The sequence below is a fragment of the Solanum dulcamara genome, chromosome 6 (genome assembly GCF_947179165.1).
Source record: "Solanum dulcamara chromosome 6, daSolDulc1.2, whole genome shotgun sequence".
Taxonomy (NCBI): Eukaryota; Viridiplantae; Streptophyta; class Magnoliopsida; order Solanales; family Solanaceae; genus Solanum; species Solanum dulcamara.
Genome location: NC_077242.1, coordinates 79,685,456 through 79,710,903, shown reverse-complemented (window position 1 = coordinate 79,710,903; position 25,448 = coordinate 79,685,456). Strand labels below are relative to the sequence as shown.

The following is a 25,448-nucleotide window of genomic DNA, read 5'->3' as shown; positions in this document are numbered from 1 at the left end:
TCTTACCTTATAATCTACACTATTTAATTGGATCACTTGCATGTAACGTATTGATTAGCCATACTTAATAAAGTTAGCAATCTTTTACTTTTCTTTAATTAGGAATATTGAGCTTTAATTCGGATGATCAAAGACGTGTGCTCTCTATAGCCAATTAGATCTACTTCCTATAAAAAAATAATAATAACTATAGTGTCCGGACTATTGTTTGCTTACATATTTTGACTATTTAATTTAATGTCTATCCAATACAAAGAAAAGAAAAAAACTGATGAACAAACTTTTGTCGCTAAACATCAATAGTCCACCACTAATCCAATATATTAATACGATGTGGTTATTTAATGGTAGATTAGCGAGGAGCTTAGCTTCTTAGGTAATTAAATTCCTTTTTATTTTGTAGTGGTCAAGTACTGTTTCAGGCTCTCTATAGAGTGAACATTATCGAGATAGGATAGAGTTATGCACGAAGTATCTCATGTTTACTTAGACATAGGAGAGGGCAATAACCTAGCTAAATCAATATGTATGATGTAGACAGTTTATCTGAATACGAGTATCGAGAGACTATTCTTTTGAGTAGGAACAGTTGTATATTAAAGAAAGTGGACCATAACTATTCATTCATAAATAATGGAGTACATCAACTTTATAGTTAGGGACTTAAGTAGTGGGAGTAATAAACAAATGGCTGAACTGATATCAGCTCATGAAACTTCCATCATATGAGCTACCTATATAAGGTATATACATAAGATTTGTGATTGCCTCTTCTAACCAACCCTCCTCATTATAATGATCGCCATGTTTCATCTGCAAATTAAAACCAAGAAAACAACAACTTCATCAGAATTCGTGCAAGAATATTTAGGCATTAAATGTTAAAAGTCTGTAACTAAAAGCTTAAGCGGTTAGAGATAGATGAACTTTTATTCTTTAGTTATATTCTCAACGGTAAATATGTATGCAACTGTTTTATTAAAAGCTTAAGTTGTTAGAGAGAGTACAATTTATTAAGTTAATTGTATTCTCAACACTAAAAACAAAGATTGATCGTTCATTATATATTAAGTAATTAGAAATTAATTAACCTGGATTAATGGATTATCACAGCAAACATCCTTGTCTCTAACATTCCCCTTCATGAGGACTTCATCATCACAGGCTTCATTATTCTTAGCAAATCTTCCACGAACTCGAACACGTTTGTCTGCTAGGGTTTTACGACAAGCATACTGTAGATTATTTAAATTAATTAATGTTCATACATAGAACTATATACTAAACAAATTTTTAGAGAGACACCTTAATAGTTTTGTTGAAATTCCTTTGATTTCTTTTCTTGAGATATCGAAGAATTCTGTCCTTTCTCTCCTCTTCTGAGTACCTGCCGATTTTCATTGCCGGCGTTTCATTGATTTTTGGACTTGTTTCCCTTTGAGCCCCCTGGAAACAACAATTTAATTTTAATTAAAACATCTGCTAAAAGCAAAAAAAATCTTGGACCTAACGAAAAATAGTTCATGAGGTAGAGATTATCAAAGAATACATAAGGAGACAACTCCTCAATCCATGCACAAAATGTTACACTATAGCTAGTTTATGAAAAAATATATATGTTGACTATATATTAATTTAAGTAAATAAAAATATTATCTTTTTAGAAGATCAGTTGATCAGGCTCACTCATGATGTGGCATGCTGAAAACATATATAACTAAGTAAACAAAAAGATGGATGTACGTTTTATCTAATAATTTAAACTTTTAGATGATTTGATCACTCATTTAAGCAAAATAAACGTACCCAATTATTAGAGGTAGCGAGAGGACAAGGGGACCAGAGGGTGGATTCAAAACCATGATCAGTATTTTCATCCCAAGATTCACAACCGTCGTGGTGTTGGCCATTGCATCCATTATTATTATTATTATTATTGTTGTTGTCGACTGCATAAACCTGATGAGTAGTAGTATTCAAAGAATAGTCACTAGAATTAGACGATGCCGGTAGTAGTACTGGCACCGTCATGTCGGAAACCCCGAGGCGCTCGGGGAACCATGGCATCATTGAAATTGATGGTGGAACATAATGATCATGAGACAGTGAATTAATATTGAATAGTTGTTCATTAATATTATGATCATAGAGTGAGCTGGGGCATATTTGTGGGAGAGGAGGATTATTAGCAACAAGAGAAGAATTGATGAATTCATTGGAGAAAACGCCATGACTATAGTATTCATGATCATGAGGAGTGAAAGCCATTTTTTGATTGAAGAAATGTATAATTTGGTGTTAAGACTATACTGATGTTTTTTTAATATGAGTCAGTCAGTTTTGGCTTGGTTGGTCGATATGGATTTTGTGCTCCTAACTATTTATAGCTATATTAAAGCTTTTTGGCAACTTGCTCTAGCTGTATTCTCTATGTTTCTCTTGTCTCTTACTTTTTCTAATTAATTTTCATTTTTCTTTTAAAAAAAATTGTTTACTATTGGTTAATATACCATGTTTGAGCTTTGACATAATATAAGTTTTGTTTATGACTTATAGATTGTTTGATCAAACGTCTTTTAAATAATAAAAAATGCTCTAATATTTTTCCTTTTTTTAAAAAAAAGAAGAAGAAAGATTTGAGGTATTTGATCAAAAAGTAAAAATGTTTTTGAGAAGCAGCAGAACCAATTGTCACTCGTGAGTTTAGTTTTTCAATCACATTTTATAATATTAATTAAGCCTTTGGTCAATTAATCTAATTTCTAACCTACAAACTGTAGCATGCATATATAAATATAACTTCTATTACCTTCTAATACGGCTACTAATTTAAACGCATTCACGTCCATGATTCTATTTGTGCATTTATGGGTGCAAAGGGTTCCATATTATATTTTCCACAAAATACAGCTTAATTACTAGTGACATTGATTTGAATATGTTCATACATATATTGCTATACTACTAATACAAATAGTGGGGTATATATATAACCTTTTACCAATGGAGAAAAAAAGATAAAAGATTCTTCTAGCTCATGATCATATCTCTACCAAAATTTTCACTTTCTTCCAATTTTATGCTGCTAATATTCACCAACAGTAAAGTTATCTTCCTATGTGAAGCATTTAAAGGTATAGTTTTAATTCGAAGTGTCACACTAAAGCTTTGTGTTAATAAGAAACACATATATAAGCTGCATAAAACTTCCATTAAGGTATCAATTTGTTATCCGATAAAAGGTGGCCGGTCAAGATATATAAAGAAAGGGGAAAAAAGGTGGCTAGATAAAAGATAGGGAGGATTCCGCTTGTGTGCTGGTTCACGGGAGCTCAATAGTTTTTGATCAAATTCTATATATGTGTATTAAAATATTAATTAAATATCTGACTATAAACTTGATTATTATTGTAAACTAACTTAAAATCGTTGTAGAAATTCATAAATTTCAAATCTTAATCTACCTTTGTGCAAATGTGTTATTAGTGATACATACGTTGTGCAAATGTGTTATTAGTGATACATATGATGATATTGGAACATAAAAAAATATACACACTTAATTAGTGTTGGAAGGGAATCGTTGGGGGCAACTCAAAAAGAGAGGGGACTCATGTTCATGGTTACTATTCTGATGCTGTTGAAAAGCTTAACACTAATAATTTTGTGAAAGATGTGGCCTACTATATAGCCTTAGAATCTAACACATGGGTAGATCAAGATTTATCAACGTACAATATATACCTTCTATATCATCATGCATTAAACTTCTTTTTTTATTTTATTTTATAATATGCCTCCTCTCTTTTGATTTAATTTACTACTGTACATGTTCATGACTTTGGTGTTCAATTTAATTTCCTCTTTTACGTGGAATTAGATTAAGGTCTCATTTGTTTATTTTAGATTAATGTGATTTTGAATATATATTTAAATATTAAAAAATATATGCTTGAATCTATATATACATGTGTCTATACTAAGATATCGTATTAAAATGTTAATACTGAATACTTAAACTATTTTAGATCTTAATACAATATGTGCGTATGTTATTAATTGTGGTGGAGGTAGCGATATATGCAATTAATTAATAGTGGTGGTTGATCATATCTAATAGTGCATGAATGATGGCTATCTAATAGTGGTGGCTAGTGGAGTTGACGATGGTAAATACTAGCCAGTGATAGTTATGACTAATTGACAACAGTGGCAGTTGTTGATACTGGTGAGTGAAATGAGGCAACAATTAGCGTTGAAATGAATGAACTGGTGGTGAAATATCATCTTCATAAAAATTCTTAAACGAATATCATCTTAATTATATTTAAGACTTTATTATAGATGATAATCATTTGGATGTATTCCCCAATTAAGTGAATGAAATCATGAGATCAGTAGTCATCTCTATGTGCTACCAGAACTGGATTATTAATTATAGGGTTGTTTACGTAAAATGAAATGTAGGAAAACAGTTGCCATGATATAATGTAGGCAAATACTAACATATACAGTGAAATAGTTAAAGGGGAAACAATAACACGTGTATGTAATCTTAGAAAGGAATCAAAATGGATATAAGAATCTGTTCCCAATACCAAAAAGAAATAAGAAAAGAGAAAAACAAGAGAGGAAAAATGTTTTCTGTCTTTACCAGCCTATTTTCCGCAAAAAGCATGCAGTTAAAGTAAGTGAAAAGGGCCAAGTATCAGGTGCTAGGATTTAAGGACTAACAATAGAAGAAAAAAAGAGACTATGAAGAAAGAACAAGTTGAAAATTGGTACCAGTTATGCTCCAAATTGCCTAGCCATATATATGCTCTATCCAGTAAATCTACTCTCATATTGTCATTATTCATTAATCATTCAATCATGTACTACACACAAAAGCCATTCAATCGACTAATTTATCCGGAAAGACAGATATCTTTTCTACTATATGACTTTGTAGTTTTATACCATTTCCGTCAATTATCATTCCTAAAAATTCTACAAGAGAACTAGCAGACCCACAAAAGATTTGATCCCTTTTGATTTGACTAGTTTTTGTTCCTCCTTGGTTCTAATCCTAGATAGCCCCGTAAACGATGGATACTAAGCATTAAGTATATGATCTCAGATCAAAGAAAATCAGCTCTTTCTTCTTTTCTTTATTAAAATCACTTAGGCGTCTCAGATTTTACAAGAGTAATACACGTTCCTTTTATTTCTCCAAGTAAAGCTCTGAGCTCCATTAAAGAATTCGGACCTTTAAAGCCGCTTATGGGGTCAAATAAATGCATCCTATCACTGCTTATTGATTCCTTTCATTATTTGAACAAGAAAAAAGAAGAAAGCTTGTAGTCTTTATAAGATCACTGCAGATATTGGGTTATCCATTGATTTAACAGCCATCATAAAAAGAGTACAACTTTTCTTTTGGTAAAGATGATCAACAAAAATCATACAGCAGTATTCTTGTTCAACAAATATATATCGAGAATCTACATATTCCAATTCTTTGCACACTATTATCAAGGCATGATTATCCTCTTGTCAAAAAGTAGGATCAATTGCATTTGCAGCCCACATGCACTCTTGAGCTTGGCATTGAATTATTTTTAACTTCAATATATTGTGTTTGCTATAAATAGTGAGGAGAAAATATTGACAAGTACCCACCAACGATAGAAGTTCAGATATGAACAGAGATCCTGCAATTCAATGAAACTGATAGTGTATTGTATTAGATTCTTACAGTAGATACAACTACAACATTAGAGTTTTGGTTTGCTAGTTATGGATGTTAAGTATCAATAGTATACCCTTCAATTTACATATTAATGTACGCATGATACCAGAAGTGCCAATACAGCAGATACATTTCTCCATAGAAGAAAATTTCAAGCTGCTGACAGTTGAGCAGAAGAAGATATACATACCCATACGCGTGCAAATGAAAGAGCGAGAGCAGCAACAGAAGGAAATCCAACTCACGAGTTGATTCAACTGTCATCTGCTGGCACCACCCGCTCCTCTCAGATGTGCCACGCGTGATGGTAAAATTGAAAATGCAAAACTGAAATGAGAGAAAAAGAAAGGAATAATTCACAGCATGCATACATGAGCTAATGAGAATTTAAACTTGAGATCATTGACTCATCAGCTAGCAATAGCATAATCTGCACCAATCCCAATTGTTTGAATTTCTGTAAGGGTGCAGCTCAAAAGATTTCTGAGCTGATGTTTAGCGATACTGCACCTCAAATTGGAACATAGTTCGAGAGTTTCACGTGTCCTTTGCTCAACTTTAGACGGATGCAAAACAACAGCCACTAAGCAAGACTTATGTTAAATGTCTAAGCTACCATAAGATGGGAATATACACCCAAGATGACTTTTTGAATTGTCAACGAACACCGCGGTTAAGCATCCCTTGGAATGATAGATAGAGATCCTTGTTATCCGTTCCAAAAATCTGTTCTGCTTTTTTCAAAGTTTCCTAAAAAATTATGATGGGCAAAAAGAAAAAGCAAAAAAAACATTTAGATATTGAACTAAACAAATACAAGGTAATCATAGGATATTCTAATAACTAAGATTATATTCATCACCTCACGAGATTGCTTTTGAGCATTTAGTTCCTTTATGTTTGCTAGAAACGCACTGAACTGCTCATAAGACAGACGACTCCTGAATCAACACATGCTGATCATCAGGAGAAAGATCTTTTACTCGAAAAAATTAAACAGAACAACAGGCAAAAGATTAGATACCTGGCTTGACGGAAGAACTCCTTTCCATCAGCTCGAGGAGTTTGAGCTTACAATTCACACACATGAACTAATCAGTACAACTATAATTTGTCCAATTGGAAACGTTATCAGCTAGAAAAGGCAGTTGAATGTTTGTTACACACATAGAGAATCATTCTTACACTTGAGAAAAATCGTGTACATAGTGTAAATATTGGAGTCAACACAAGTTTGCATCTCATATAAAGAATGAGCCCCTATGTGTGTAACGACAAGTGCAGATCTATAGCAGTAACATTTGCATAGCTTATACAAGGAAATTGGAAAGAAAAAAGACAGTTCTTGGCAACCTGGTTTCGGCCGTGCCCTTGGAGGAGAGTTAGCTGCTGAGGACTGTTGACTTGACTGTTGACTTGAAGGATAGAATGATGACATTGAAACTCGGCGTTGAAATTGAGGGATTGTTGGAGAGGAGCTGCCAGATGTCCTCCGAGGAGATACTGCAGCAGAATATCGTCTTGGGGATACACAAGCAGAAGTTATTTTTGGTGTGTCACTTGGAGTAAGCAGTGGTGTTATGTAACGGCTGGAAAACCTTTGCAATGCATGCTTTGAGGCTGGATCCAACAAAAAAGAATAGTAATTAAACAGCTTTCACAACATTCTAATATTGTCATGTAAGAACATGTAGAGTCAAATACCGTCACCATTGCTTCCTATACCGTCCACAGAACCTCTGAAAGAATGATGCGCTGTGTAGCTATTCACCTCCTCTGCAAGATAGAATTATCAAGACCAAACTAAGAACATGAGGCTCCATAGCTTGAAGCAGCTAAGTTACATGATATCTGGAACATGAAAAGCAAACAAAATTCAATGAAGGACTAAAAAAGTCAATGGTGAAGTTACCTTTTGAAGGATACGACTTGTGAACAGATTGATCATAAATGCCAATATCAACAGTTTCGACCTGCTGCCAAGGTGGGAAAAAAAAAGATCATCACAGTCGATAAAAGAAAAGAGGAAAATTCTTGAAGAGAGACAAAACTTCTAAAAGAAGAGATTGAGCCTCAAATTTTTGTACTGTCCTACAAGTCAAATGGAAATCACGTTCATTCTTGTTTAGAATTTTCCAGATTATACCCAAATTTTCTTTTTGCAAGTGCTGGTTACCCTCTCATAATACTCTCAAAAGAAATGCCAAAAATGAATATGTGTAATCTTACAGATGAGTCATCGTCACTCAAAGACTGCACCAATTGCCTTTTAAAGGTCTCCAACTGTTTAAACAAAAAAGTAAGTAAGTTTCATGCAGTTGAAATGAAAATAGCAGATGAATTAACCTATGAAATTTCCACTTTCAATATCCTTTTCTTAGAATGATGACAAGAATACTATCCAATAACAGGAAAAAAGCACTGTAAAGGAACCAAAAGCATATAAAGCAGAAAACATACGTCTCTGCTTTTTTATTTTTTAACACTTCACAATCATTGGCAGTATTTAGTAAGTATAATAACAATTTTAGCTGAGATAAAGGGAAAGGATTCTTCCCTATTATGTGTATTATAAATGTCACTAACGCTAAACTCACGAACCATGTGCTTATTTTTTACATTGTCATCATGAAATGAGCTCTATTTCAAACATTTAAATGAACTAATTAGTAAGCAGTTTCCTTGCTGGTATTCCATATAACACAAGAGCAATGAATCCAATTGCTGCAGTTCTTCATTTGCATCCCAAGAACAAAATGAAGCATAGATGCCTCCCCACCCCCTCCCCCCCACCCTTCCCCCTCCCCCTCCTCCCAAACAAAAATTATCTCAGGTTTATAAATTGACACCAAGAACATGTTGGACCAAATGTGTGATGGAAGACATGTAGTCAAGCATTTAGGTTTAGTGAAAATGGTCATTTCAGGGTGCTCAGAAGTATGAACGAGAAGTAGGTATAGAATGCCAATTAGAACCATTTCATTTTTTATTTGGCACCAAGAATAAAAAGATGATGATGGTGCAATAGCATGATTTTCTCAAATCAACTAAGCAAGTAGCAAAAGTTCAGTGTCATTGCAATCCCAGACATATCCACAGATGTTTAAAATGGTGCTTTTTCCCTTCAAGATTTTCATGATTACTACTAGTTTCCAGTGACTTTAGCCTAATAAGAGTTACTTTAATATTACAACAAAAAGAAAACCTGTTTCACTAGCCTGCTTATGAATTGATCATCTAAATCAGCAATTGAAAGTAACCCCCAAAATTACTTTTAAAAAAAATAAAATAGACCAGAATAATCTAAGAAAGGCTAAAGCATAAACAGATAAATAAAAACCATGGTCCATGAGACAGTATTCCAAGAATTGACCAGGAGAAGTCAAAAAAATAGAAGAAAAGTATAACCTTTGCTAAGTCGCGACCAAGCTTCTTTGCAGTAAAAGCCAAATTATCTCTCTCCTCCGACAGTTTCATCTTTAATTCCCCCCCCCCCCCCAAAAAAAAGTAACAAAGAAAAGATTAATTTATTCATTTATTAAAAAAGAAAAGATTTCCTTTTAAATGGAAGTGAAAATCAAAAGCCAAGGGAATGAAAAAATAGTTATTTTTGCATTAATACATTATCTTGGAGAGTGATGTTCAATCGCAATTCAGCGTTGTGACAGGCCTGTTCGAGCTGAGAGACCTTATCCTCGAGGTCGAGGATGACGCGATCCTTGCCGTTGAGCTTCTGTCGGAGCCTGCCCATCTCAGACTCCAAGATTGTAACGCGAGAAGCGATTGCCATGGAGGTGATCTTCCGGGCAAGGTCCAATTGGTCGTATGGGTCAGTCGGAATAACTGAAAGTATTTCATCGGGAAGGTGAAAATCCGGCCCGTCACTCCGACTGCTTCCGATGATGCTGCTGTCCGACATCTCCAAAATTTCCAAACCCTAATTTCTGAAAATTGAAGGAGGAAAAGAGGGTTTGGAAATGGGAGCCAGGAAATGTTCGTCAGCTAAGCACGACGATGTTCTATCTTTTTTTGTTTCTAAAAAGGACCTATTTACGGTGGGTTGTCTGGGTTTAAATTTTAATTGGGTTTTCCCTCCAAAGGTTTGGGGTCCTTTTCTATTTGGGCCCGCATTGGGCCAGTCCATGTCTTTTTATTACACTAGAAAACAAATTAATAAGGACTTCTGCCTATAATATTAAACTACTACGTATTTTTAAATATCGGATGAATTCAGTAGCTTAGACCTTGTATTTATACTAAATAAAATAATTTCTAATGTCTATAATTGCGAATTTAGTAACTAAAACAAGCTACGTTGACTTCGAATTCTGATGTCTGAAACAAGGGGTAAAGTTGCAATCAACCCTGAATTTCAAATGCTATAATTAGTTTCTTTGACGTACTTGAACTTTATCCCAAAAAAGAGGGCTTATAATCCTGATATTATTAGTAATTTAATAAGGAAAATTATGATTCATTAGCCATACAAAATATGAATCATCAACAAAATAGACATATCCCCTTTGCTAATGTAAAAAGATACAACACACACACACCAAAAGAAGAAGAAAGGTATGTTCCTCTTCCCATTTCTGAACTTTGATCTAACGGATAAACGCACTGTGGTGGTCTTACAACTCATTCGTTCAACAGAATCACCCATCCAAAGAGGTAAATCTACACTATGCCACCAAAGAGAATTGTATAGCAGTTTCCGGGACATGGGAAACAATCAAAATAGCACTAGAATCATAGTAACACTGCCAGAACCAACGCGGATCTCACTCTGGCAGAGTATATCTCACTTTTTGTTGCTCTATCACTTCATATAAAATGTACATTGTTTCTATGCTCACAAGTATTAAGGAACTATCAACCATGATCCAGAGCTTCCACACACTATGCTGAATGAAACAAAGCTAGCATCATTTCTAAGCCCAATAGACTTTCAGCTCTCTTCATATGAAACAACAAAGAATGGTATCGCCCAATTCATGCAATTTGCATTAAATACTTTTTTCATCTTACTTAACAGCTCGCACACCAATAGTTTTGACACGGAATCTATACTGAGGTTGAGAATCATCGTCGTCGTCCTCGTCGTCATCATCGTCATCTTCACTAGACTCATCTTCAACCCTATCCCATCTAGAATAGTCAAGCCGTGAATGTCCTTTTGGCTGTGGGATTGCTTCCCAGCTAGACGACTGTTGTTCAGACGATTCCATTTTCTGAACATCACCGACTTCAGTTGTTTGTTTGACACTTCCAGACTCAGCTTTTATTGTGGTTGCTTCCATAGCTTCTCTGTTGTCTTCTCCTACATCAACTTCATTGGTTTCTTTATTAGTACATTGTTCTTCCAAATCTACCTTTAGGTCGCCATTTTCGTCATCATCTTCTTCAAGCTCTGCTTCATCTTCAGGTATTGGAGCAAGTGACTTTCCTTAAACAAAAGAAGAACCATCTCTAAATTACCATCTATGAAAAGGGTCAGATAGACGAGGAAAACAACCTTGTTTACTTTGAACACTTTTGGCCAGAAAAGAAGAATCATGAAACCACTACTCTATATGAGGACTTAAATTCGACTATATGGTGACTCAATCACAAAGGAGGAAAGAAAATCAGAATATAATGAGAGTCAATTCATTTGCTTGACCAATTTATGCCAAAATGTCTGTCCTAGTTATTTGGTTGATGTTGAATTCTCCCAAGAATTAGCAAACATATGACAAATGCTTTAGCTATGATATTTTGCTAAAGTTAATGGTAGCATACAAATAGATTGTTGAAAAAAATATACATGAAAATTTTACCCCATCAAGCAGCACCAGTAATGTAAGTATAAGAAACACAAGCCCATTATAGTTAAGCCATAGACAGAGTCGCAAAGGGTAGAGAGGAGCTGGTGAAAAAATTAAACAAATATAAAAAGGAAACCCAAGAGAAAGGCAGAATGACTACCAATTGTGTCTTCAGACGGACGTGGAGGTTTTGATACACTTCTGATGACGGATTCAATTCAATCAGCCTGTTGACATCGAAAAGTGCTGAATGGTACTCCTTGAGGGTGACTAAGGTTTGAGCGCGCAACATCAGTGCGCCTGTGTGTTTTTGATCAAGTTCAAGTACCAATGTACATTCATCTGCTGCCTGCAGCATGATATAATACCCAACAGTAAGCTCAAAGCAAGCACTGAACAGATATATCCTCCCTCTTTTCTCTATTTTAACTTTCGTCAAACAATACCAAGAGGAAAATACAGTATACTACAGCAACACAACCTATAGCAACCAGGCTCATTTTTTCGATAAAATATGCTTAGGAAAAAGGCCGTAAATATCTGGCAAGAGACACGTTTGACGCTGTTGGAGTACTTTTCATTATTAGGATCATCATCATCATCAACTGCTTCCAGTTTAACAATTTACTAGAAATGAGACTTGAGTGATCACTTCTTCTTCCGCTCACTCATATGCTTACAACATTATCGATAAAGGGAAAACCTAAAATAAAAAAAAATTGTTCAAGCCAACTTGGATAGTTCTATTTTCTAACAGGAAACACAATATGCTAGTTTTAGTAATTAATAAACAAGGTATTCAAAAACTTTTGCCTGTATTCGGGTATCAACCAAACCTTGGATACATAAAACTCTGCAGTGACCCAGTTACCAATTATGTACACAGCCACGCCACTGAAAACAAATTACTAACATCCACTGGCAGAGCTACTGCCTTGGAAGATGGGTCAACCGAACACTCTTTGTCAGAAAATTATACCGTATGTAGAGGTCAACTATCGTTTTAAGCATACAATTATTTATTCTTGAACACCCTTGACACAACTCAGAGTGATAACTCAGAGTGATAGCTCAGCGGCCAAGGGTGGTCAGACTTTCTAAAGTAGCGCGGGTTCGATTCCTGCAGCTATCATTAGTTTACACCTTTTTAAAGCAAAATAGAACAAATAAAGTAAGTTGTTCACTAACTGTTGTTGCTTGTGCCGAGAAAATATTCTCTCATATAAAGTATTCCTGTTAACAACATATTCTCTCATATAAAAATATTCTTGTTAATGGCTTCTTGTGTTATTGCAAGAACGCAATGAGAAATATTTTATAGCTATCTAAAAATGGGAAAATATTTTTCTTTAAAAGCTACTCCCTCTCTTTCAGTTTATGTGATATATTTCGCTATTCAAGATTCAAACTATGTAAACTTTCACCAATATTTTAAAATGTATTTGTAAAGTTTCTAAATATTGAATTGATCTAATCCAATTTAGCTTCAAAGATTAGTCAACTTGACTCTCGGAAAGCGAAAAGCATCATATAATTTGAAACGGATGGAGTATTGATTTATCACAAAACTAAATGCAAAACATACTCCTTTTTCATTATTTGTAATATTTTGGTGACAATTACATAATGTCTTAACATGTTTTTCAAAAATAAATTTGTTTGGTTATTCTATAGCGCCTTGTAATTATTTTTCTAATTAGAATACCTTATTGTTAAATAGGCCTTAGGCCAAGCTCAACTCAAAAGTTAGCTTATGAGGGGAGGATTGTCCAAGACCATATAAAGAGTCTGAATTCTCCTCATCCCACCGATGTGGGACTCAACACTCACCTCACGCTTAGATATGGACATCTAGAGCATGGACAATTTTATATGGGGGCCCAACATTGGTAAACCACAAATTGGAATGGAATTGGCTCCGAGACCATGTTAAATGGACCTTGAGCCTAATTCAACCCAAAAAGCTATCTCATGAGATGAGGATTTCCCAAGACAATATAAAGAGTCCAAATTCTTCTCATCCCACCGATGGAACTCTTCAATAGAAATATATTTTTCTTAAATACCAAAAACTTTAGTCTTACAATTAAAATGCTGTACAATAAATGATGATCTTTTAGGTGATTTCGTAGTGCCTAATGTAAAAAGGAGATATTTAGTACTATTTCTAATGAGTCTATTATAAAAAATTTTAAAAATAAAAATCAAGACATGAAATCTCCTCGAGTAGGATTGAATAATATATTTGGATTATGCTTTCACTAGAGAATTTCTTTATTCATGTTTATGTTAGTTTTAATTTATATGATTGTTACTACTATAACAAGTACTTTTATGACTTAGCTAACTATTATGTAGCTTCACTTAAATTTTTCGCGCCCATTCATCGATTTTTTTTTTTGTATTTACCTCTTCGAAGTTTGAACACCCTTCGCTAAAATCCTGGCTATGCCTCTGCTTACATCCAATACAATATTCAGTTCATGATGTGCACATCGGTTAAGACCTTAAGCTACTTCATCCAAGCCCTTGTATTTTGAGATATAAAAAGGCAACCAACAAGGAAAACCAAGGACCTAGAAAACAGAAAAAGATCATTCATTGATTTGCTATCTATGGGTGTAAACAATCAAAGAAAACGAAAAGTTAATTTATTGATTTGCAACTTAAAGTACTACAAGTAGGGTCAACAAAAAGGAAATCCCTTTTTGCTTCATTTGAACTATGTTATCGCTGAAAAGAGAAAACTTTACAATCCATGCTGAATTCAGCAAGATTGAATTTCATTTTTAAGCTATTTGCGAAAAGAGCAGGCATTTATTACATCACAACACTGTACCAGCTAGCCATTCGAAATCAGAAAGCTGAAAGCATCAGGTTCCAAGTTTCAGAACTCGAAATCAACAAATGTTTGCTGTAATTATCGATTAAGATAAAATAAAAGATCTAACCTTTTTGAAATCGTGAAGTTTGAGGAAACAAGCAGCACGATTGCTGTGAAGAGCAATCTTTTGGGACTTGGTTTTAGCCAAAGAAAGTGCATCCGTATAAAAACCCAGAGCTTCGGCATATCTACCTTCCCTGTACATCTGGTGAGCTCTTTCGATCTTGTTGATGGTAGCTGATGAGGCCATTTTTGTATACACGGGTACGGCTAATTCAATATATAAGCAATTAATTGAATCGAGTAATACAGAAAACAGTAACTTGAATTTGAAGATTTTGTGGGAATTGAGGTTGAAGAAACTCCAACAATCGGAGATAACGAAGTAGTCGTCGATCGGGCCAAATAGCGAAGCGGCAATGCGTGTCTGAACGAGAGCAAATTTACGGGTCCACCTTTTTCCAAAATGCTGAAAAGGAAAACAAATGATAAAGGAAAAAATCTGATTCTATTTCCCATATACTATGGTAAAACTATTTAATTTTGAATATTTTATTTCAACTTTTACAATTGCCCCTTTAAAGATATTAGGCAATTTAAGCAAATATTATTATTCAAGTAAAAATGATTAATATATGCGTGATTTGTTACATAAATAGCTTGCTTACACAATTAGTGTTTACTTTTGAATAATGAATATATAATTAATATTTTATACTACTATAATTTTATTTCGTAATCACAATTAATTGAATATATGTAATACCATCTTGATCAATTGATGGACAAAAAAACTGTGTGACTCTTGTTATTGGAGTCAAAGAAGCTTGTGCTTGTCTAATACCAAACTCTAAAAGAGTTGTCTTCAAGCGAGTAGTCTTGCCTAAGAGAGCTGGGGACCAAGAAAGCTTTCATTCTTTCTGAAAGAAAGGTTAACTTTGATTCTCATCCAAAAAAGTCACAAATCTTCTCATGAAATACATATGCCATTTTTAGTTTAGATGTCTTTGAACTATAAAACTAACTTTCTTTAGATATTAAAAGCAAAACTATCTAATCAAAAAAGAGAAATAATAAGGAAAGATGATGACATATATAGATATAATTTGTTATAAATATCGAATATGAATAAGCAATTTCATCACTAAATAATCAATTTAAACTTCTTCAGCTTTTGCAAAAAGTTCCCACGTGCTATTTTTCATAGTGCAACATTCAAAAACCTCAAAAGGAAAAGGAAAAAAAATCTCAAAATAAAATAGTTTTCCTCCGTCTCATATTAGTTGTTCATTATACTAAAAAAGATTGTCTCATATTAATTAATTTTTTTCTAATATTATTCTTTTTGAAACTGTTCATATTTGTTTGTAAAATTTTCAATAAGTTTTTAAAAGGGTGAATTAATAAAATTATTTTAATTTAAAAATGATTAATTAATATGGGACGGGTGGAGTAGTTCATTAATAATTCTAGGTTTGTCAACGAAACAAAAAGGAAAGAAAAAACTATGCTCTCCAAAATTGAATGGATCCGGATCCAGATCCAGCTAAGATTTCGTAGATCTGTCACACTTGACGAAATAAATCGACCGTTACATAATTTCAAATCCGAAAGGACCGTTAAAAAGGGGGCTCCTCTTCCTCTCCCCACCTCTGATCCCAAAGCAACTTTCATCAATCTCCAATGGTGAGCAACACTTCAATAATGGAATCCAAGCCTTTACACCCACTTCACCAAATCGCAGAAACCCCAACTCACAAGTTGCTTCTCAAACAATGGCTTAAAGAAGAAGAACTCATCCTAAACAGAATCGCCACCAAAGAAACCCAAATCGACTCCGTCCGCAACGAAATCACACAGCTTTACTGCATTTTCTTCTTGTTCCATTCCATTTCCCTTATGCTTTTATTCAGTGCCTCCTCCAAATGGGCTTCGAAAACCGCACTTTGCCACCGATCCTGGATCCCGTCTCTCTGTTCTCTCCTCTGTTCTATGGGTATCATTTGGGCTGTTAGGTACAAGACGGATACGGAGAGTCACTTAGAGAAACTGCTGGAGAGAGAGAAAGAGGACGGGAAATTACTGGCTAAGTGCGTGGAGGAGCTGAAGAGAAAAGGGGTGGAATTTGACTTGTTGAAGGAAGTTGATGCTCTTAGGAGGGCTAAGAGCTTGAGGGTTGAAGCTAAGGTTGTTCGAAAATGGTCAGCTAGAGACTTTGTCTCTCTGTTTTTCTTCTCTGTTACTTGTCTGGTACTCGCTTTAACCAGGACCATTTTGTGTGGTTGAAACTTGCATTGCAGCAAAATGGGGTGTATATTCTCTTTTATGCTCTACAACTGAAAAGCCTGAAGCTTTTGGCTTCTGTAATCATGTAGTAGAAGAAAATTGATTTCTGAAGTTGCAGCAGAATCTACTGTTCTGCTTTTTGTTATTTGGGTATTCTTTTTGTATCATTGGCAATGAATTCTTAACATTTTCAGCTTTGCTTGATTGTTTCTGCCTGTAGTTGCTGGTTATTGGAACACTGCAAAGGCAATTTCTTTAGTGTGTGCCTGCAACTCAGTTCACCCTCATTTGTTTTCTTTATAAGCTTTGCTGCTAGTTTATCCATCAGATGCCTTGTTGGATTATGCATTTTATATTGATAGGGATCCTGATTCATTCCTAGATTCCTGTCACTACGGACTGATTGTCCCTACTTAACTAGATGGTAGTGGTCTAGGGAGCATAATAGCTAGAGCATGGGAGAATAAAGAGTTCTCAATATTGTGTACAATCTTTGTCATAGCCATTTTTGAGTCGTTGAAGGATCACTATCTTTCAAAAGATAGTTCAAGTATTCCTTAAATCGATGAAAACCTTTACACAAATGGTTATAATACATGCAGAAAGAATCTAAAGAGAGGTGAAATCTTCAAAGCAAACAAAAGGGTAAAAGTTTATCTGATAACTCCCTTCATCTCTGACTGAAAAATAGAAGATTTCATCTACCCTCTCTAATGATGTCACTAAGCATTGGTGTGTCAGGACCTGATGGTGAATAATTTGTAGTCGCGGCTGTACTTGTACCCACTGATGAATTTTGCATTTGCGAAGAATGATCACTCATGAAGGTTGTTGTATCTTTAAATTTCCAGTCGGTCAGGTATCCAGGTCTGGAAGTCACAGCGGCAACCTCAGCATCACCTGTAAGCATTGCTATTACACGGGACATTGAGGGTCGTAGTCCTGGAGATGTTTGAGTGCATAGTAGAGCTATCCCTATTACTTTTTCCACTTCGTCTACATCAAATTCAGATAAATTTGCATCCACTAGCTCGGTTTCCCGCTTGTTCTCATGAAGCTGCCAAGCCTAGAAGAGCAGTGTACACAGGAGTCAGTGATATGCGATGAATATGGTTATAACCAAACCACAGTACAGCATTATAAGTCAGTCTTTAAAGATAATAAAGATAAAAAGTAGAAAAGCATGAATGCAAAGGAAGAAATTCTTCCATTTCGTTAATCCAAGTGGTATATGTTGAATCTTCCTTTCTTTCCTTTGAGTGAAATGCCTGACAAGCTAGAAGTTGCATAACCACTTGCAGCAGCAACCGAGATGAGTACATATATTTTATTGTTCTAATGCTTTACTACAAGCAAAGAAGGAAAGTACTTTACCCACTCAAGAAGGTAGATCTTGTCTTCTTCCAAGCTCTCGTCAGAGTTTGGTCTACCACTGACAATCTCTAGAGCTACAACTCCGAAGCCAAACACATCAGCCTTCTCCGTCAAATGTCCGCGCATGGCATATTCTGGTGCAAGATACCCTCTACAAAAAAATATTAACGAGTTCATGAAACAAAACTATAGAAAAGGAGTGAATGAATACGACACGTCTTCAATTTTGAGGATCTTACATTGTGCCTGCCACACGAGTGTTTATATGAGTCTGTTTGTCATCATAAAGCTTTGCCAATCCGAAATCTGAAATTTTAGGGTTTAGGTCTGCATCAAGCAAGATATTACTGGCCTTGACATCTCGATGGACAATACGGACTCGAGATTCCTCATGAAGATAAGCTAGACCCTTTGCTACTCCCAAGCATATCTGGAAGCGTGTTGGCCAATCAAGATATAAAGATCCTTTCTCTGCGCAATTGAAGCCATAATCTCAATAATCATACTATAAAAATCAGGAAGTGTTTTTTTCCCTCTTATATGAGGAAAGGAAGAAATTCCAAAATATTGATATTCATTAGTACCAAATAATGCTTGATCAAGACTCCTGTTTTCAAGATACTCATAAACAAGTAATCGTCTGTCCCCCTCGATGCAGCAACCATAAAGTTTCACAAGATTACGGTGTTGTACAGCTGATATAGTAGCAATCTCTGCTACAAACTGACTCTTTCCTTGATGTGATGCCACAGATAGTTGTTTAACAGCAACAACCCTCTCATCCTCAAGTGTTCCCTATGGACCACAAAAAAATGGTTAAAGGTTCAGACAATTTCAATAAAATCATTTTCTGTTTGCCATAATTTATAGCAAAACTAAAGCAAACAAGAAAGCACAAGTATTTAGTCATGATTTCTTGATATTTGAGAAACATGTACGCTATAGGTGCGACAAAAATTGCAATATAGGGAACACTAGTTACTTCTGGACTTCATGTGGAAGAAGGGATTACCTTGTAAACTGGTCCAAAACCTCCCTCTCCAAGCTTATTAGAAGAAGAGAAGTCACCAGTTGCAGCTCGAAGTTCTGAATAGCTGAAAGTGTAGGGTCTGGTATCTATCCCCATGAACTCTGCAAATTTGAAGAGAAAATGTCCTTAATCAGTCTAAGGAATCAATTTCTGGGATTTACACACTAGAACATACATTATACATTATACATTATACATTATTTCATAAGGAGAATAAACTGAAGGAATGCATGTGCTGACTCCTTGCATTAACTCTTGCTCTTCTAAACCAATTTGTCGAAATCAAGAAATAAAAATTTCCAAGAAACTTATACAAAAAGAATCTGGAAATGGAAGTGTTGTTAAACCGACTTTCCTGTAAGATCCGGTCTCAGAGTTAAACTTATAGATGAATTACTTAAAAGTCAAAGACGGAAGAACCATGCGAGATCAGTTTGCGTTTCTTACCTTCATCCTCCAATGCCTTCTGCTGTTTTCTTTTCTGAATTAGGTAATAGACAGCAAATAATGAAATCAAGCTTATGATTCCAACTCCAACAACAATACCCACAATCAGACCAGTCCGGTTCTTTTTTGTAGTAGGAGGCTGGTTGCTAACAGTGGGAACAAAATCTGTAGAAAAGCTAAGCAGTGTCAGTATAGTTCTGAATGTCTCATTTAAGAATCTATTTGCTGTCTGTAATTGATGGATACCTGGGGTTGCACTAATTGCTGATATGGAAGGTCCATATGTGCCTTGTATAGGTACACAGCAGGTCCCTTTTCCAGCCCAAAAGAGATGTATCTCAAGATGATTTTCGGAGACCTGAGCTTTAAATTGCCTTTGAACAGCTGCGAGGGATCTTCCCCCAGCCTCCCTCTTAATGTCAAAATCTTTCAACTGCCGAATTCCCTGGAAAAAGATAACCATAAAATTATTAAAGTGATGCTCTTTTCGGACCCAAATCATTCCGATACTTCTTTGTTTATGAATAATATATGTCTTCAAGGCGAATCAAGGTTTCTCTATTTTACAAAAACAATGCATACCTGTACATATATGTCAAATACACGTCTTCCAAGACTACGCCAAGTTGGGGGATTTAAGATTTCTGACTCAGCAAAGTGGAGGGTCACAGTGTAATTACCATTCTCAAGGCCCAAGCCATAGTATCTGAGTGATCCAGCCGAAATTCGTGCAGTTTGGTAGAGCTCAGAGTCCAAGGTATTTGTAAACTGAGATGAGGTGAAGCTTGTGAAGCTCTGATTTGGACGGTCAGAATGCAGACCAGCATTACTAACAGCCCACCTCCCTGTACTAGTCATGAAATATGTTGCTGGACCCAGAGTCTCATTCTCCCTCTCATACGATATCTGATCACTAGATCTTATTGGACGTCCTCCTCCACATTTAATTGCAAAGTCAGAATCTGTGAATTATGAAAAGTTACATGCAAGAGAAGATAAGAAACCAGTACACAGTTCTATATTAGAACATTAGCAGTAGAATAGAGTAGCAGATGTCCTTGTTTCTTGGTAAGCGACATATCATAAGAACAGAAAATGTAGGACAAATATTATAGATTTAGGTATATTACCTTAAATGAACGAATTCAACTAAATTGATATTGAACCATTCTGATATTGTGGTTTATAGACACAAAATGTAGAACAAATATTTTCAAACTTATTCATACTAATGAAACCAGAATTTGGAGTAGGATGTTTGTCGTCAAGAAATTGTAGGAAGCACTTACATATTGGACGTGCTGGATTGCAAGGGAAATTCCGTTGAAGACAATTTAACCCTGAAGGCAAAGAACTGAAGACAAAGGAAGTATCCGCCTGTTTCAGTTCTTCAAATAAAGAGACAATTATAATTTTGTTGTCAACTAAATTTCTGACTACCTGCTGTCTGATTGATCTATTTGTTCTGTTGTGAAGTTGTTGGCAACTAAATTTCTGCAAGTTGCCAAGTACAAGTGTTAGCATGCTGATCACAGTCGAAACTGGGACCAAAAGGTAGGGAGAGAAATGATTAGGTGAAGCATTATATAAACTTCAGCTATTCTCATACGTACAATTGCAGATTTTGCTCATTGATCCAAGAAGGGAAGTTTCCAGATAACTCATTGTATGATAAATCTCTACATGAAAAGATGGTAAAATAACTTAGAACAGAAATAGTCCTCCATTCTGCTTAAAAGATGGTGAAAATGTTTGAAAGTTCAGCATATTCATTCCAACAGAAAGGATAACATATAAAAACAAGAGTTACTCACATAGTCTGGAGAGACCGTATCTTCTGAGCTGGCAGGGCGCCTGTTAGCTTGTTATCACCAAGAAACCTGATGATTGGAAAGGGCATTAGTACATGAAGACATCATCAAGGTGATATCAAATATAAGCAATGATTAAATCATCTATTACAAGTGAGTCAGTAAAGTCAGATTGAAAAGTGCATCTGGAATACGCCCAGTCAAATTGTTGAAGCTCAAATCCCTGAGAAAAGATAAAATAAAGGTTAGACCAAAGGAGTAGTAATTGATCAATATAGTAGCACGTGAACTCGAGCTGAAGATAGTAGCACGACACAGTTAGAAGTGTTTATGCTCACATATGATGACATGGCCATATAACTGAGATAATTAAAGTTCAATCCAAAAGAGTGAGGACTTAAAATGTTTATAAGAACATTATCATGCTCAGAACTCACAGTAGTGACAGACTCTGATATTCTCCAATATTACTTGGGATGGAACCTGAAATATTGTTATTTCGTAAAACCCTGGAAATACCAAATTTAGTTGGTCAGAGAAGAAGAAAAGAAATAAAATGTCAAGCTTTGTAGCATGTGGTGCTATGTCATATTGTTCCTTACAGCTTGCTTAGAGACTTCATATTCCTGAGAAAGTCAAGTGAAGAGCTCCCATTGGATAGATCACTTATTCTCCTGATAATTATGCAGAAGATGAAATATCAGATTCTGCTAAATGTAAAAGGGGATTCTAAACTATGAACAAGAATGATAAAACATTCTCAAAAACTCACAGGTCGGTCAAAGAGGTTAAGTTGGAAAAAGAAGCTGGGATTGGACCCTCAAAAGCATTTCCTTCGAACCTCCTGTGGCAATAGAAAGATCAGTCGCAGGCTATGCTAGAGAGGAGATGCAGTAATGGCGTTATAGCAATGCTGCATGAAAAAAAGTAAGACACCATTCTCGAAAGAATTCAAGAATAAATAACTGGACATAGTTCAAGTAACTGTGGTCTCACAGGACAATAAGCTTTCGCCAATTATTTCCAATGAAATCAGGAATCCTCCCGGTAAAAGCATTATCTGAAGTCCACCTGAAAGCCAAATAGTTAATTTTCCAGTTAGATTTATTATACACAAGTATGTCCAAGTAAAAAATGGGAAGCTGTAAAAGAAACATGTGACAAAGAGCTCTTACACTTGTTCCAAGTTCTGCAGTCTTGCGAACGTCAATGGTATTGGTCCACTAACACCAGCGCTGTTGAAATAACTAAGCAAAAAAATAGCTTTTTTGTTCAATAAAAAGAAAATCAAGCTACAGAAATGACAGCAAAACTAAATATAAAGATGTTACATATATTCTGTTATAAGAAAACAGTTTCATACATCGCAAAAAACCTATGAACATATGAAATTTCAATAATCAAGAAGGCTGTATCAGGAGAAAATAACTTATATACCTCAAAAATAACTTTCATTTCCTATGTTTGATGGAAACTCTCGTGTTTGTTATGTTTTATTGTTTGGCATCTGTTATGTCTCAAATGTGTGCTAAATATTTCAAGTTATACTATTTTTCTTTTTCCTTTCTATTTATGTGTGTTGCAAGTTCAAATTAGAATTTTAAATCTTCACACATGTAGAATGTAAGGAGAAACAACCTAGCATAGCTTATCATACTCTTCAGATAAGGAATGATTATTGATACAGAAAACCAGACAAGGATTTAATCAACTATACTCCTCCTCTAGCATGAAAATGGAGCAAGAAGAACATAGATTGCATTAGAGCGTTGACGAACTCCTGCTCTACTAATATAACTTCAGGGTCTTGTGATATATATATATTAAAACAATGCAACACCATCCAGATTCAGAATGATGTTCACGAACAAATAACATATTTCTCATGCAAACTGCAAAATCTAACAATTAAGTTTTGATGTAAAACAATGCATCATAACTTACATTTGTGTCAGTTTTGTTAAGTTTCCAAGTTCTGAAGGCAGAGGCCCGGAGAAGTTGTTTGTGCCAAGACTTCTGTAGCACAAGGAAATGGTGAATAAATGAAGACGAAACGATGAAGATTGATGTTCTTCATACGTTGATAGATGATATATCATAAAACCAAGGGTTCAAAGGACATAATTATAAGAACATACAATGATAGTAACTCTGTCAACAACCCAAGTTCCTTTGGAATCTCCCCTGACAAAGCATTGATGCCAAAGGTTCTGAAGACACCAAACATTTAAATTATTCCAAACATGTAGACACACAAAATATCATGATTGAGCATAAATAACTGAAATAAGTAGACTTACAGCCATTTCATCCGAGTCAAATTGCCAATGGATGGGGACAGCGTGCCTGTTAAGTAATTTTGGCCCAAATTGCTGCAATTTGTAACCAAAATATCAGTAGTTGGCAGATAAAACATGAAAAGTATAGGATGAAACTACAGTTAGGAGGAAGCACGTACAGATCATCGAGGAAAGTAAGACTCCATAATTCATCTGGGATTTCACCCACGACGTCCAATGCATAAACTCTCCTGTAAAGAACGATTGGTGAGAGTTACATGGAAAGTAAATACTTAAATAATGAGAACTAGACAATTTATCCTTTGCCAGCCATTTCTCCTATTGCTTACAAGAAGCATCAGCAGCTCTATTAAGATTTTTTTGGGTCAATACTAAAATAAATTTAAACACAATGTATAGACGAATCCAACATGTAACTAGTAAATGTGCAAGGGGTCCCTTTTGCCACTCGACCAGAAAATTACATCGTACATAGGAGTTGTTTGTGTATATATAATAGATGTTAAAACGATTGTATAGGGGAAAAGAGTGACTTACAAGCCAGTGATGTGACAAAGAGTACGGTTGTTGGCAGAACAATCACATTTGATGGCGGGATTGAAATCTAATATGGAAGTTGAATCAATGGCGGCTCCACTGCATAACTCACCACTAATATTCCACTCATTTGTTGCAGAAATCCCCCAATTTTGGAAGATGGAGTTCAATATACGGGCTGCACTATCAATAACTCACAAATTCAAATGTCACAAATTCAAAAGTATAATTAAATTGATAAAATTAATTTATAAAAGTTGACGAGCTGAAGTCTTTGACATGGACCCCACTGGCAACTAAGACAGCAGTCGTTATCCAAATAAATAACTCCGTATAATAATTTTCTTAATACGGCGAAAATTTGGCTGTCCTTACTTTGTCATTTTCTCTGATATTTTTCATTTTTTAAAATTTGAAATTCAAATAGTCTATTTTTAATGGAGTGAGACTTTCTGGAAAAATTGGTGTTGTGTTGTACCAAACTTCAAAAGTGTATGAGACAATGTAAAAGTATATGTTTGTGTTGAATTAGGCAACAGGATACTATGTTTTTGTTGCAAGGATAATATGTATTTCAACCTAGGTTACTCTAACAAGACATACATGATTAACCATAATATGATCAGGTTTGGCATATGCCTTAATTATCAAGTGATGATTAGGAATGTTTGAACAGTAATTAAGAAGTCGAGGGAAAAAGAGATAAATAAAGAAAGTAAATTTCTAGAAAAAAGAGTTAAGTGACCTTCAGAAGGATCAGTTGTTGTATTTGTTTGAGCTAAGGCTATCTCAAACATGATTAGGCCAAATATTAATGGCAGCGCCGTCTTCATGTTTAATTTCTTCTTCTCCCAGAGAAACTTTCTTCTTCTTCTTCTCCCAGAGAAACTAGCAGGAAGAGAAAGAGAGGCCTCAGTTGCCAACTCCCAAGATGAAATAAACAAACAATAAATATTCCTTCGTTTGCTTGTAGGATAATAGGAAAATATATATAACTGAACGTTGTCAATGGTTGACTAATTATAAGGGCTTTGCTTAATGGTACCTACTTGCAAATGAATATATTACACATTTACCCAACACATGCAACTTTTCTATAAATCTGTCTTAATTGACTTTTCTTCTTCTGTTTAATAAAAATTAAACTTGCACTACTATAACTATATTGAATATATATGTGTGTGTGAGATGATGGGACAGCTCTAAAAAAGTTTAATTTTCATTACACAAAACAAAATAAG

General features: G+C 35.0%; 5 protein-coding genes across 9 annotated transcripts; 1 reads left to right on the top strand and 4 right to left on the bottom strand.

The window, feature by feature from the left end:
* Positions 1-596: 596 nt before the first annotated feature.
* On the bottom strand, positions 597-2,340 carry LOC129893191 (zinc finger protein CONSTANS-LIKE 9). The gene is made up of 4 exons (XM_055968679.1): positions 1,807-2,340; positions 1,306-1,446; positions 1,092-1,235; positions 597-813 (listed from the first exon to the last, which is right to left on the bottom strand). The coding sequence occupies exons 1-4, from the start codon at positions 2,266-2,268 to the stop codon at positions 703-705; spliced, it is 858 nt and encodes a 285-aa protein (XP_055824654.1). The 5' UTR covers positions 2,269-2,340; the 3' UTR covers positions 597-702.
* Positions 2,341-5,699: 3,359 nt separating this feature from the next.
* Positions 5,700-9,763, bottom strand: LOC129891665 (uncharacterized protein At4g15545-like). 4 transcript variants are annotated; one of them, XM_055967101.1, is made up of 9 exons: positions 9,354-9,763; positions 9,140-9,208; positions 7,961-8,014; positions 7,644-7,707; positions 7,436-7,507; positions 7,085-7,351; positions 6,756-6,801; positions 6,594-6,672; positions 5,700-6,481 (listed from the first exon to the last, which is right to left on the bottom strand). In XM_055967101.1, exons 1-9 carry the CDS (start codon positions 9,648-9,650, stop codon positions 6,389-6,391), a joined length of 1,041 nt encoding a protein of 346 aa, XP_055823076.1. In that variant the 5' UTR covers positions 9,651-9,763; the 3' UTR covers positions 5,700-6,388. The 4 variants fall into 4 exon arrangements, with proteins under 4 accessions (XP_055823076.1, XP_055823078.1, XP_055823077.1 ...); XM_055967103.1 differs by having other exon boundaries at positions 7,442-7,507; positions 9,354-9,757; XM_055967102.1 differs by having other exon boundaries at positions 7,644-7,704; positions 9,354-9,757.
* Positions 9,764-10,397: 634 nt separating this feature from the next.
* On the bottom strand, positions 10,398-14,942 carry LOC129891664 (uncharacterized). The gene is made up of 3 exons (XM_055967100.1): positions 14,490-14,942; positions 11,699-11,887; positions 10,398-11,172 (listed from the first exon to the last, which is right to left on the bottom strand). Exons 1-3 carry the CDS (start codon positions 14,670-14,672, stop codon positions 10,756-10,758), a joined length of 789 nt encoding a protein of 262 aa, XP_055823075.1. The 5' UTR covers positions 14,673-14,942; the 3' UTR covers positions 10,398-10,755.
* A 1,127-nt stretch (positions 14,943-16,069) lies between these two features.
* Positions 16,070-16,912, top strand: LOC129893190 (uncharacterized). Its single transcript, XM_055968678.1, has one exon. The coding sequence runs from the start codon at positions 16,106-16,108 to the stop codon at positions 16,706-16,708; it is 603 nt and encodes a 200-aa protein (XP_055824653.1). The 5' UTR covers positions 16,070-16,105; the 3' UTR covers positions 16,709-16,912.
* A 267-nt stretch (positions 16,913-17,179) lies between these two features.
* On the bottom strand, positions 17,180-25,198 carry LOC129891663 (probable LRR receptor-like serine/threonine-protein kinase At1g56140). 2 transcript variants are annotated; one of them, XM_055967098.1, is made up of 24 exons: positions 24,953-25,198; positions 24,208-24,385; positions 23,829-23,900; positions 23,671-23,742; positions 23,509-23,580; positions 23,315-23,386; positions 22,546-22,617; positions 22,367-22,441; positions 22,143-22,214; positions 21,973-22,044; positions 21,808-21,879; positions 21,522-21,593; positions 21,374-21,439; positions 21,173-21,238; positions 21,000-21,053; positions 20,849-20,913; positions 20,142-20,521; positions 19,806-20,004; positions 19,560-19,724; positions 19,095-19,213; positions 18,667-18,877; positions 18,322-18,553; positions 18,083-18,233; positions 17,180-17,774 (listed from the first exon to the last, which is right to left on the bottom strand). In XM_055967098.1, the coding sequence occupies exons 1-24, from the start codon at positions 25,038-25,040 to the stop codon at positions 17,406-17,408; spliced, it is 3,066 nt and encodes a 1,021-aa protein (XP_055823073.1). In that variant the 5' UTR covers positions 25,041-25,198; the 3' UTR covers positions 17,180-17,405. The 2 variants fall into 2 exon arrangements, with proteins under 2 accessions (XP_055823073.1, XP_055823074.1); XM_055967099.1 differs by having other exon boundaries at positions 22,546-22,605.
* Between the last annotated feature and the right edge of the window lie 250 nt (positions 25,199-25,448).

What these genes read in the sequence shown, in the direction of transcription:
- LOC129893191 (XM_055968679.1), bottom strand. Translation starts at nt 2,268, where the DNA reads ATGGCTTTCACTCCTCATGATCATGAATACTATAGTCATGGCGTTTTC. An exon ending in ATTTCAACAAAACTATTAAG is followed by an intron (nt 1,236 to 1,305) that starts GTGTCTCTCTAA and finishes AATAATCTACAG; the next exon opens with TATGCTTGTCGTAAAACCCT. An exon ending in GTGATAATCCATTAATCCAG is followed by an intron (nt 814 to 1,091) that starts GTTAATTAATTT and finishes TTTAATTTGCAG; the next exon opens with ATGAAACATGGCGATCATTA.
- LOC129891665 (XM_055967101.1), bottom strand. Translation starts at nt 9,650, where the DNA reads ATGTCGGACAGCAGCATCATCGGAAGCAGTCGGAGTGACGGGCCGGAT. An exon ending in ACATCACTCTCCAAGATAAT is followed by an intron (nt 9,209 to 9,353) that starts GTATTAATGCAA and finishes GGGGAATTAAAG; the next exon opens with ATGAAACTGTCGGAGGAGAG. An exon ending in AAGGGCACGGCCGAAACCAG is followed by an intron (nt 6,802 to 7,084) that starts GTTGCCAAGAAC and finishes GTGAATTGTAAG; the next exon opens with CTCAAACTCCTCGAGCTGAT.
- LOC129891664 (XM_055967100.1), bottom strand. Translation starts at nt 14,672, where the DNA reads ATGGCCTCATCAGCTACCATCAACAAGATCGAAAGAGCTCACCAGATG. An exon ending in AACTTCACGATTTCAAAAAG is followed by an intron (nt 11,888 to 14,489) that starts GTTAGATCTTTT and finishes ATCATGCTGCAG; the next exon opens with GCAGCAGATGAATGTACATT. An exon ending in TCCGTCTGAAGACACAATTG is followed by an intron (nt 11,173 to 11,698) that starts GTAGTCATTCTG and finishes GTTTAAGGAAAG; the next exon opens with TCACTTGCTCCAATACCTGA.
- LOC129893190 (XM_055968678.1), top strand. Translation starts at nt 16,106, where the DNA reads ATGGTGAGCAACACTTCAATAATGGAATCCAAGCCTTTACACCCACTT.
- LOC129891663 (XM_055967098.1), bottom strand. Translation starts at nt 25,040, where the DNA reads ATGAAGACGGCGCTGCCATTAATATTTGGCCTAATCATGTTTGAGATA. An exon ending in TTGACAGAGTTACTATCATT is followed by an intron (nt 23,387 to 23,508) that starts GTATGTTCTTAT and finishes CTTGTGCTACAG; the next exon opens with AAGTCTTGGCACAAACAACT. An exon ending in TATCAGAGTCTGTCACTACT is followed by an intron (nt 21,594 to 21,807) that starts GTGAGTTCTGAG and finishes ATCTTTTCTCAG; the next exon opens with GGATTTGAGCTTCAACAATT.